At 53.3% G+C, this 11,158-nt stretch overlaps 2 protein-coding genes across 2 annotated transcripts; one reads left to right on the top strand and one right to left on the bottom strand.

Annotated features, from left to right (window-relative positions):
- The first annotated feature begins 2,327 nt into the window (after positions 1 to 2,327).
- On the top strand, positions 2,328 to 6,751 carry LYPLA2 (lysophospholipase II). Its single transcript, XM_006883523.1, has 10 exons — positions 2,328 to 2,424; positions 3,909 to 4,014; positions 4,292 to 4,323; positions 4,416 to 4,481; positions 4,967 to 5,014; positions 5,103 to 5,173; positions 5,305 to 5,378; positions 5,453 to 5,554; positions 5,651 to 5,824; positions 5,907 to 6,751. Exons 2-10 carry the CDS (start codon positions 3,937 to 3,939, stop codon positions 5,955 to 5,957), a joined length of 696 nt encoding a protein of 231 aa, XP_006883585.1. The 5' UTR covers positions 2,328 to 2,424; positions 3,909 to 3,936; the 3' UTR covers positions 5,958 to 6,751.
- A 303-nt stretch (positions 6,752 to 7,054) lies between these two features.
- Positions 7,055 to 10,463, bottom strand: GALE (UDP-galactose-4-epimerase). The gene is made up of 10 exons (XM_006883522.1): positions 10,334 to 10,463; positions 10,058 to 10,173; positions 9,861 to 9,974; positions 8,836 to 9,012; positions 8,550 to 8,663; positions 8,398 to 8,464; positions 8,224 to 8,309; positions 7,784 to 7,861; positions 7,425 to 7,539; positions 7,055 to 7,292 (listed from the first exon to the last, which is right to left on the bottom strand). Exons 1-10 carry the CDS (start codon positions 10,452 to 10,454, stop codon positions 7,234 to 7,236), a joined length of 1,047 nt encoding a protein of 348 aa, XP_006883584.1. The 5' UTR covers positions 10,455 to 10,463; the 3' UTR covers positions 7,055 to 7,233.
- Positions 10,464 to 11,158: the final 695 nt, after the last annotated feature.

Genomic DNA, 11,158 nt, shown 5'->3' with positions numbered 1-11,158 from the left:
TCCCTGTCATTGTTCAGCATTGTTGTCACATTGCCCAGCTTAGAGTTATCTGTCGCATATGACTGTCCCAGGGTGGTAACTCAAAAAAAGGTAGGAGTCTCCTGGTGATACTTAATAGCTTGGGTTTCTTTTTCCCTCTCCCTAGGCACGCAATCTGGGGGAGAAGATGGGACTTGTTCCTGGTGGGGTTAAGAGTGGAATTTTTATGGTAAGATTCTCTTTTGGAAGATCTTAATCTCTGTTAGCTCCTGACTATTCTGTTAAGCCCAGGGCCAGAATCTGGAGATTTCTTAGGTCTTCTGTTTATGTTACAAATAATTCACTGTGACTGAAAATCTTCCTAATAAAATCCTTGCCAGATTGTATTTTCTTTTGATTCCTTTGTAATACTGATGAAAAGTTTATCTGACTGGAAACTTTCATATTTTGGAAAAAATATTGTTGTGGACTAGGTAGATCATAAGAAATACTAGTGGAGAGTAGATGATTGGTTTGTCCAGGGAGAGTGAAGCATGATTTGCACAGTAGGCTACCACATTCTTTCCCTTAAGTTTCATAAAGAAGGAAATAGAATTAAAAGCCCATTTTCCATTTCTAAAGAGTGAATTCTTTGTAGAAAGGACAGTTTACAAACGAGAGTTGGTTCATTTGTCATCAGTAAAGCTTTGTCAAAAGAAATGAGAATGAGGAAAATTAAGTGAACATTACACATGTCTGAATGTTAATCAGAGACCTTAATCTTGAAAATAATTTTTATCAGTACAGCGATTGGAGAGAATTGAAGGATCTGAAAAGAGGATTTGAGCTGATCAGTCCTCCTAGGAAACAGTAAGGGTGTTTAACAGTGTTGAATCTGGATCCCATGAGAACCTTGAACTAATCTGCACTGTTAGGATTGGTTCAGCTTGCAACCACCAAGGCTTGTTGAATCTCAACATTTCTACAACACTTGAAAGCCAATAAAAATGCAAAAGCAATTCTTGATGGTTAACTAGCCTTCAACCTTGTTGTTGAAGTTGAATAATTTTGGAGATAAAATTCACATTTTAATTTGGAAAAAGGACTGAAGTTTAGAAATAGAACAGATTTTTAACTCATGGCTATTCCTTTAATTCCACTAATTAAGCACTAACCACTGGTGGGCTCAGTGTCTGGGCTCTTGAGTTTAAAGCTTCACTTTGAAGAGTGCTCAAAGGCTCAGTATCTCAGGTGGTTCACGGCTGTAGGGGGAACCAGTTGTTCATCCTTCCAGTCTGGAATCAGACAAGTACATTTTCCCCCCTTCCATTCTCACCTCTTTTTCCCTTTGACCCCCAGTTGTAGGTCCAAAGATTTCCTGCCCACATCCCTGTATTTCAGGTTCCATCTCTGACCTGTTGAGCAGTAAGACCAAACTCCCTCTTGGCCTGGGGAAAATGTTTTATGAGCCTTCATTCTGTTGAAAGCTGCAGAGGAATCAATGTGACTCATTTCCTGTTTTGCTGATGCCCACATGTCTGGGACATAGTCCTTCAACTCAATTTGCCACATATCCCAGCCGTTCAGCGAATCCCAAGCCTCATTTCCAGTTTATTGGTGCAGTTCAGAGCAAAGTGACTCAATGGTGACCAGATAGCACCTTTTCTTAACTGGGGGTAATGCACCATCTGTGTGGCCTTGCTTGTTGAGCTGAAAGCTGTCCAGCTGTCCTGGTGTAGCCAGTGTTACATTCCCAGGGTCCTTGTAGAGTCAGTGAGACCGCACACTGTGATTTTACACTCGACCTCATTTGAGTTCACAGCAAGGGTGTGAAGTAGGCAGGGTGGTTATTATACTCATTTTATAGCTCAGGAAACAGGTCCAAGAGGCAGTACTAGAGTAGAATATGGAGGTTGGGGTTGTTTACTTCCTTTCTGTGAGCTTTCATTATCTTTAAGCCTGGAGGACTAAATTGATCTCCAATGTCAACCCAAGAATGTATGAATCCATTCATGATCATGGGATTCTTCGGGGCAAAATAGCACGCAATGATACACTGCGCTTAACTGTCCCTATGAGACAAAAAAGGTAGTATACTTTGTGCTAAAAGCGTGAGGAATGGCTCTCTTTTTGGAGAACTCCAAAAGGCGTTTGATGGTGCTAGCAAGCGTGTCTCTAGTGAGTCTAGTCTCGGTGGGTGGTTCTGTCCTGCTGAGAACTCCCTGCCTTTCTGCCTTACTAGCAGGAAGTGGTCCTGCCGTATCCAACATGGCAGCTTCTATTTGGCGAAACCCAGCCCCACTTCCGGATTCCGTAACCGTGTCCGGGCTGCTTCCGGCAGCGCGATGGCCGGTTCCCGACACTCAAACGGAAGTTCCGGCGGGGGCGGCGGAGGGAAGAGTGTGTGTCTGTTCAGGAGAAAGAGGAGACTCGCCCGAGAGGTCTCGAGATCCACAGGGAGTGGAGGTACTCTGGTCCGACGGCAGCCTGCAGATAGAGGGGATGTGGGGACCCATGGGGCGACTAGGAGGGTCCTGGAGAGTGGGGAGGGGGAATTGCATCTGTGAAGATGGGGGTAGGGGGCGAGGGACGAAGAGGAGCTGTTCAGTCCAGGGGACTCCGTCTTGGGGACTTCTGTGGTGGAGAGAGGCTAGGGAAGAGGGTGCCTGAATATGATGAGAAGAGCTCTGGAGTCAGAAATGGAAGATCTCATTGTGGGGTGGCGGTTCCCCACGGCCAGAGGTAGACAGGTCCTTTGTGGACAGGGGCGGGCGCTGGGTCAGGGTTAAAAAATGTCACTGTAGGGTGGAGATGGCCCTTGCTTTGAAGAAAGTCCCATTATAGAGAGTAGGAGACATGGGTCAGGGTGGAAGTTTTCACTATGAGGAGGAAGACACCACCTTGGGGAGGCGGGAGAAAGCATCTCTCTGTAAAGGGGAACCCAGGAGTGAGAGATCATAGTTCCCACACTAGGAGGAAGGGAAGGAATCCCAAATTAGGGAGCAAGGTCCAGTCCCCTGTGGGGAGGACCAGAGGTGAACAATCCGGAGGTGGAAGGTGGACGCCAGTTAGGAGGGGCGTACTGCTGGAAAGGGTAGCACTTAAGGGCAAGTAGCGGAAGCTTCCGGGCGACTTTGGAGGATGCTGAGGACGGGGAGGAGCCTGCCAGCCTGACATTCTTTTGTGTGTTTGGGAATCCCAGAGCGTGGTCAAGCTGAGGAGCTCATTTGGAGTCAGTAGGCAACAGGAGCAGCAAGTAGTCCTGTTCAGGGAGGCCAGAGCACCAGTTGAGGAGTGGGTGGTGGTGAGACACCCTTAAGCCTAGGGGGTGGGGGTGGAATGGACAGGTATTCCCCTACCCGCCCCCCCCCCCCAGGGTTCTGAGAACAGCCAAGCCAGAAATTGTTGTGAAGGCTGGATTGGGGCGAGGTTTGAGAAGGAGGGTGTGTGTGTGTGTGTGTGTGTGTGTGTCTGTCTGTCTGTCTTTAAATGTTTGAAGGGTGGGATTCAGAGAGCATAGTCTGGAAGTGGATTTTTCTATCCTTCATTTCCCTAGAGGGATTGGTGGGGAACCCAGGGGTTCCGGAGAAGAACTGGGAAGGAGCAAAAATGAGGCAAAGTAGCTGGGGAAAAGGAGCAGCCTCCCCTCGGCCCGACCCCCCAGCCCCTGAGCCTTTCCTCTGCCCCACTCCATTAAGTTTAAGTACTGTGGTTGGGTTAGAACGAAGGACCAGCATTCTGGGCCAGTAGGGATGGAGGCAAACTTCCTGCTCTCTTTTTCCTGGGACTTACTGCTTGCCCTCCTCTTTGTGGCCAGAAGAACCCCTACCAGGGTGCTGGGGAGGGGTGTGTTGGATGGTTTGGGCAGGCCCTAGGTTTGAGGCTCTGCCTGTGATAGTGGTCCCAGCTGCCCAGCCTTGCTTGTGAACACCCCTCCGCCATTTTCACAGGCCCCCAGCCGTGGAGCCCTACTAGTGTATGTGTGGTAACACCATGTCTGTGCCCCTGCTCACCGATGCTGCCACTGTGTCTGGAGCTGAGCGGGAAACGGCTGCGGTAAGGGTCCTACTGCCCATGGGCATACATACCCAGACATATGGGTAGGGAGTTACCCATGCAGCCCCAGGAGGCTGGCTTGAGAGGTGTGGGAAAAATGGAGGTGGCACTGATGACAAGGGAGCAGCCTGAGCCCAGGAGGCTTAGGGTCAATAACCCGTTTGGCTGTTACCTCAGTTTCCCCCAAGTCCTGTGGGGTGGGGCAGGATAGCCTGATGTTGAAGGTTATAGATGGGAGAATGGCCTCTTCCCCAGCACCCCATTTCTCTTTTTCTAGGTTATTTTTTTACATGGACTTGGAGACACAGGGTGAGTGAGCTGAGAGGGGTTCTTTGGAGAGGTGGGGCCTGCCACCCTCCTTCTTCCCTCTATCGGCGCCTTCCCTTCCTTCCCTCCTACAGGCACAGCTGGGCTGACGCCCTCTCCACCATCCGGCTCCCTCACGTCAAGTACATCTGTCCCCATGCGTGAGTACCACCCCAGTGACGGCAGGCAGAGGAGGGTGACCAGCTATGTGGGGGTGGGGGGGTCCTGTGGTCTGGAGTCTCTTTCTTCCCATCAGCTGTATCCTGGGCCCTAGGCAATCAGAAGTGCCCTTCCCGCCTTAGTTCTTATGGGGCCCTGGGAGTGGATTCCAGCACCAAGCCCCCAGCCCTCGAGCTTCCTAGAACTGAGATCAGCTAGAACCAGGACTTCCTGTGCCCCCTTCCCCAAGTACTCACCATCTGTGCTGGACCCCGTCACACCCAGTGTTGGGCTTTACTTCTCCATCGCTACCACTGATGCCCAAACTGCAGCTTCCAGCCCCACGTGGCTGGTTGCCTGGCAACACCTCAAACACAGGTTCTGCATGCAGGGAGGGGCCCCCAGGGGCCGTTCTGTCCCTTCTAGTCTCTCTGTGTGGCCTCCCCGTCCCTTCTAAATATGGACTCATCTTCCTGTCTCTGCCCAGACCTCGGATCCCTGTGACCCTCAACATGAAGATGGTGATGCCGTCCTGGTAAGTGTGGGGTGGGAACATGAACTGAGGGTGGTATTCAGGGCTGGTTGTCCACCTCCAGTAGCTGCCAATGCCTGTGTGCCCCCAGGTTTGACCTAATGGGACTGAGTCCGGATGCCCCAGAGGACGAGGCTGGCATCAAGAAAGCAGCAGAGAACAGTAAGGCCCTCCCCTCTCATCAATATCTTCCTTGTGAAAGGGCTGGGCAGTATCTTTGGCCCTCCTTCCCGACATCCCTCAGCAGCTTCCCACCCACCCAGTCATGTTTCCTTCTGAACCCCTCCTCCCAGTCAAGGCCTTGATTGAGCATGAGATGAAGAATGGGATTCCTGCCAATCGTATTGTCCTGGGAGGCTTTTCACAGGTGAGAGGAGGGGTCACTGGTGGGTGGGCACCTGAGCTGTGCTCTAATAACCTCCTGTTCACTCATTCTTCCAGGGTGGGGCCCTGTCCCTCTACACCGCTCTCACCTGCCCCCACCCTCTGGCTGGCATCGTAGCGTTGAGCTGTTGGTTGCCTCTGCACCGGGCTTTCCCTCAGGTGAGCATCCCCAAATGCCCCCTCCTGTCCTGTGAGTCTCCTGTCTTGGAGACTGCCAGCCGACTAGCTCTGCCCTGAGTCCTGTCTGGCCCACAGGCAGCCAATGGCAGTGCCAAGGACCTGGCCATCCTGCAGTGCCATGGGGAGCTGGACCCTATGGTGCCTGTCCGGTTTGGGGCCCTAACAGCTGAAAAGCTCCGGTCTGTTGTCACACCCGCCAGGGTTCAATTTAAGACTTACCCAGGTGTCATGCACAGCTCCTGCCCTCAGGTCAGTGTGAAAGACTACTTCCTACTCCTGCTCTGTTCCTTCCTCCAGTCAGTGGCCTCTCACAGTCCCTTCTCCCTCTCAGGAGATGGCGGCTGTGAAGGAGTTTCTTGAGAAGCTGCTGCCTCCTGTCTAACCAGAGTTGCTGGTCTCCAGCACGGTCCCTTAGCTCATGCGGGGCCCGACACTCGCAGCACCATCTTGGATCTGAGCCGGCCGAGCCCCTGTCCCCACCGCCCTCCACCTGTCCTTTCCCACAGACCTTGGGGCAGACTGGTCACGGCCTGGCCCACCTGCTCTCCGCCATCTGACACTGTCCACAGCAGGCGGTGGGCTGCTTTCTTACCCCATTTCCCTGGAGGCGGGCCCCCCAGCAGCAGTATTGGAGGGGCCGTAGGCAGCGGGAAGAAGGGGCCCAGCTGCTGACCCACTCATTCAGGACCTCACCCACTAGCCCCGCTTTGGCCCCATTTCCTGTGACCTCAGGGTTTGGCCCTTGGGGCTCTCCCAGGCCCCACCTACTGACCCCCAGGGATTCTGCCCAGATAATCGTATCTCCTGCCTCCTCTCCAGCTGCTTCTCAATCATGAATGTGTCCATGGCCTACCCCCTTGCTGCTGTGGGCCACCTGCCTGTCGGCAGGAGTGTTGGTAAGGGGGTAGGGCCCGGGCCTTCCCTCAGCTGTTCCCTCCCCCTTGGGGGCCAGGCCCACCTCCTCTTTGCCCTTTTCTCCCGCAGGCCTGGAGCCTGCAGGGCTGGACTGAGGCTCATGGTCTCCCCACAGCTGTCCTACCCACACTTTGTCCCCACTCCTGGGCCAGGGAGGTGGTGGGGGAAGAGTTGTGTCTCGTCTTCTGTCTCCATGTGGTTTTGGGTGTTTTTCTTGTTGTGTCCTGGATTCCGATAAAATTAAAGAAATCGCTTCCTCAATTTGGGCCTGGCTGATTCTGTTCAAGGAGCAGCAAGTGATCATCTGATAGATCTTGCCCCAGTGTAAGAAAACTTGTTTTATTTGAAATCTTTTGGAAAGCTTTTCATAGCAGTATAAATTAGTGCCCAAGAGGGGGGATTGCGCGGGGGTCCTTGCTGCCCCCACTTGCCCTTGGTCCCTGTGGATTCTGGTCATTGTGGAAGGTAAGCTCATCCCTGCGGGTTCTGGTCACTGTGGAAGGTGAGCGTGGAGATGATAAGCTAGGAGGCAGTGTCTTCAGGGGTTCCTTCACGGCTGCCGTTTCCTGGTCAGTGGAGCCCTTGGCCTCAGGCCTGGTGGGCTAAGAGGCCGGCCAAACTGGGTGTTGAGGTAGGGGTAGCCTTGACTTTGCCCAGCATCTCAGAGACACCCGGGTTCCTGCCGGGAACCTGAGAGCAGGCAGTCCTTTCTTTTCCTCTTCTGGTCTATCTCAGGAGGGTCCTCAGGCCTGTGTGTCAAAGCCTGAAGGATTCTGCATCTGCCAGCGCCACAGATCCTCACCTGCCATGAGATGTGGGGGAGTCAGGGCCCACATTAGAGTGCAGGCTCCCCAAGCGGCCCACATGGCCTGCCTGGTCCCTGCTGAGCCAAGTCTCTCCCAGGGGTCAGGATCGAGACTTGGGCCTTACTCACACATCTTATCCAGCCCCAAGGCTGCTGTCCAGCCCAGCTCCTCTCGGGCCAGGCTAGGGTTGGCATAGCAGGTGGCCACATCACCTTCACGTCGAGCAACCACTTTGTATGGGATCTGCAAGGGGAAGTGCAGCTGAGTGGAACCAGCCCTGGGCCTCACCCACCCTACTGGTGAGGGATGCAGAGTAGCGTCTTTGAAGGGTCATGGCATAGCCAAACAGGACAGGGCTGGGAAAGCTGTGAAGCAGGCCTTTGGGGGACAGCCCAGCCGAGTGTTGAGATCTGGCAGTGGATGGGAGGTGTCCCCTCCTCAGCCCACCCTTATCTCTAGTGGTGCTGGCTGGGCTGAAGGGACCCACCTTCTTCCCAGAGGCCTTTTCCATGGCATGGACCATCTGCAGTACTGAGTAGCCTATGCCTGTGCCCAGATTGTAGATCTGCCCAGGAGAGAAGGCCAGGATTTGTGAAGGGTCCCCTTGGCCCAGGCCTCAGTTTCCCTCCCTCCCTGCTCTCTCCCTACCCTGCAGCCACATTGCTCCTTCAGCTTCCTCAAGGCTGCAATGTGGCCCTTGGCCCAGGCCTCAGTTTCCCTCCCTCCCTGCTCTCTCCCTACCCTGCAGCCACATTGCTCCTTCAGCTTCCTCAAGGCTGCAATGTGGCCCTTGGCCCAGGCCTCAGTTTCCCTCCCTCCCTGCTCTCTCCCTACCCTGCAGCCACATTGCTCCTTCAGCTTCCTCAAGGCTGCAGTGTGGCCCTTGGCCCAGGCCTCAGTTTCCCTCCCTCCCTGCTCTCTCCCTACCCTGCAGCCACATTGCTCCTTCAGCTTCCTCAAGGCTGCAATGTGGCCCTTGGCCAGATCCACAACGTGGATGTAGTCCCGGACGCCTGCAGAGAAGTAGTAGTGATTAGAAGGGTTCATTATGGCATCTGCCCCACCTGTTTCCTCCTCTCCCCAGCCCCGTCCTCTCCTCACCTGTACCATCCTCTGTGTCATAGTCATTGCCAAAGACATTCAGGGCCTCTCGTCGCCCGATCGCCACCTGGTGGTGGAGGTTAGGTCAGTTCCTCCAGGACTCCAGGCCATCCATACGCCAACCCCCCTCAGCCCTTATCCTTTTCCCTTACCTGGGAGACATAAGGCATGAGGTTATTTGGGATGCCCTGGGGATCCTCTCCGATACAGCCAGAGGCGTGGGCACCCGTGGGGTTGAAGTATCGTAGCAGCACCGCATTCCAGGTCTGTGGACACATAGATCAGGTGACGGGAGGTGCAAGCAGCTTTCCCTCGCCGAATCGAGCTCCCTCCACCTCAGGGCTCGGATCCTACCCCAAGGGCTTTGGAAATCGGCACTCCTTTCTGAATTTTCACTCTTATGTGGGCCTGACTGGCTGAGTCAAGGGGAGTCCTCACCTTGTCTGCCCGGCACAGGTCCTGGATCATCTCCTCGATAAAGAACTTGGACTTGCCGTAGGGGTTGGTGCAGCCACCTGTGGGGTGGGCCTCGTCTAGTGGCAGGTATTGGGGATTCCCGTACACGGTGGCGGAGCTGCTGAACACCAAGTTCTTCACACCATGGGTCTTCATGATCTGGCCATGGAGGGGAGGTGTCATCTGCCTCTGCCTCACATTATCCCTACCCTGTTCTCTCCAAGGGGCTCTAGTAGCCTAGTGGGTAAAGAGTTGTGCTGCCAACCCAAGGTAGATGGTTTGAATCCACCAACTAAGAAAGAGAGTCTGTATCTTCCCCTGAAAATGTCCAGGATGGGAAACCTAATGAGGTTACCCCAGGAGTCAAAATCAACACAGTGGGCTTGTTTTGGGCACTCGCTCCAGGAACCATGGTGGTGCAGTAGGTTAAGCACTTGGCTGTGAGCTGAAAGGTGGTTCTCATCCACCAATCATTCCATGGAAGAAAAATCTGTCAGTCTGCCTCCAAAAGATTGCTGTTGTTATGTACCATTGAGTCAGAACCAACCCACAGCTGACCTTCCAGCAGGTTTTCCAGAGGCAGTAAATGACATGGGAGGAGACTGCCCATCTTTCACCTGAGGTGCAGCTGGTGGATTCAGATTGCTACTTGCCTTTGTGTTGGCAGCCCAGTTCCTTACCATTAAGCCAGCAGAGCACTGCAAAGCTGACAGCCTTAGAAGCCCTCTGGGACAGTCTTCAAAGGGCTGTGATGAGTCAAGGTCACAGTGGGGACTAAATGGATTATTTCTTCCATAGGGTAAAGCTGAGCATATGGGTGTTCATGTTTCCAGAAGTGAAAAGGCTCTGAGCCTAAATAGATCTACTGGGATTAGAAATTGAGACTGTCCATGATGACTCTAGAATTAGGTCCTCATCCACTGTGCCTGTTAGAAAGGGGCCCGGAGATGCCCTGTCCACCTAGCTACGGGGCTGTGCAGTGTCTGCCTCTGCCATCAGACTCTCACCTCCAGGAGCTGGATGGTCCCTGTCAGATTGACCCGGTAATAATCCAGAGGTTTCTGTACGGACTCTCCCACAGCCTTGAGCCCTGCGAAGTGGATGACCGCCACAAAGCTGTGCTGCGGGGGCACAGGCAGGATCAGAGGGTGCTCAACAGGGGCCCAGGTAGCGTGCCCTGGCTGCCTGTTGACCAAGCCCCCACCTTCTTGAAGAGACGCTGTAAGGCTGCTTGGTCCAAGATGTCCATCTCCTCAAACTCCACAGAACGGCCCGTCAGCTCTTGCACCCGCCGAAGGCTCTCGGGCATGGAGCCCCCTCCTAGTTGAGCACATGAAGCCATAAGAATCAGAGGAGATGAGGCCCATGGTTGCTAAGGGCTTAGCCAGACACAAACATCCCCTTTCATAGTTCGCTAGAACCCTGGGCTTTCCTTCTACCATACTCTAGCAGCCCCAGCCCCCTGCTGCCCTGTACTCACCACGGATGGCATTGTGAAAGTTGTCGATGACCACAGGCGAGTAGCCCGCCTCTAGGAGTTCCAGCACCGTGTGGCTGCCAATGTAGCCTGCTCCTCCAGTTACCAGCACCTTTTCTGCCATGGCACCTGGTTAGAACAAAGTCTCAGTGGCTTTGGGCTGTCTCCTAGTTAAAAGAGTGGCTTAGGAGTTAGTCCTGGTGAAACTAGCTCTGGGTAAAGCCTTGGTACCATCATTTTCTGGCCTTAGGCCCAGGACTGAACTGACCACTTACCTTTTCCTGGCCTTAATTTTAATTATTTTTTTAAATAAGATGGAGCTAATAACTACAATTTCATGTGCTGGTGTGAGGATTAAATGAAGTAGTTTGAAAAGACCTGCCAAATGTTATAGGTAAGGAAACAGGTGCTGGCCTAAGATGGTTAGAACCTGAGGACATACCCAAGGTGCCTGGTGGCTGGAGAGGCCTGGACAGAGGAAAACATGGTAGCAGGACTTGGGGCTCTAGGTCTGTTGTTATGTACCACTGAATCAGAAAAGACACACAGCTGATCCTCCGGCAGATTTCAGAGGCAGTAAATGGTAAGTAATGGTAAGTTAATTTGCCCATTGAACCCCAAGCCTTCAGTCTGGTAGTGCTGCTCCTTACCACTGACCAACAGAGAACTTTGGTTCTAGGAGCCAAAGGGAAAGGCTGTGGTCTACTTAAAATTAGCCTGCCCAGTCCCTCTGCCATCACTCTGGGTAAACAGCCTCCTTGGATCAGTGACTAATACCTCACATGCCATGTAGCCCCTTGACTCCTTCTCCCTCAAAGGTCAGCAGGG

Source organism: Elephantulus edwardii, unplaced genomic scaffold (genome assembly GCF_000299155.1).
Source record: "Elephantulus edwardii isolate Elephantulus edwardi_28Jun2011 unplaced genomic scaffold, EleEdw1.0 scaffold00028, whole genome shotgun sequence".
Taxonomy (NCBI): domain Eukaryota; kingdom Metazoa; phylum Chordata; class Mammalia; order Macroscelidea; family Macroscelididae; genus Elephantulus; species Elephantulus edwardii.
This window is presented reverse-complemented; position numbering and strand designations above follow the sequence as displayed.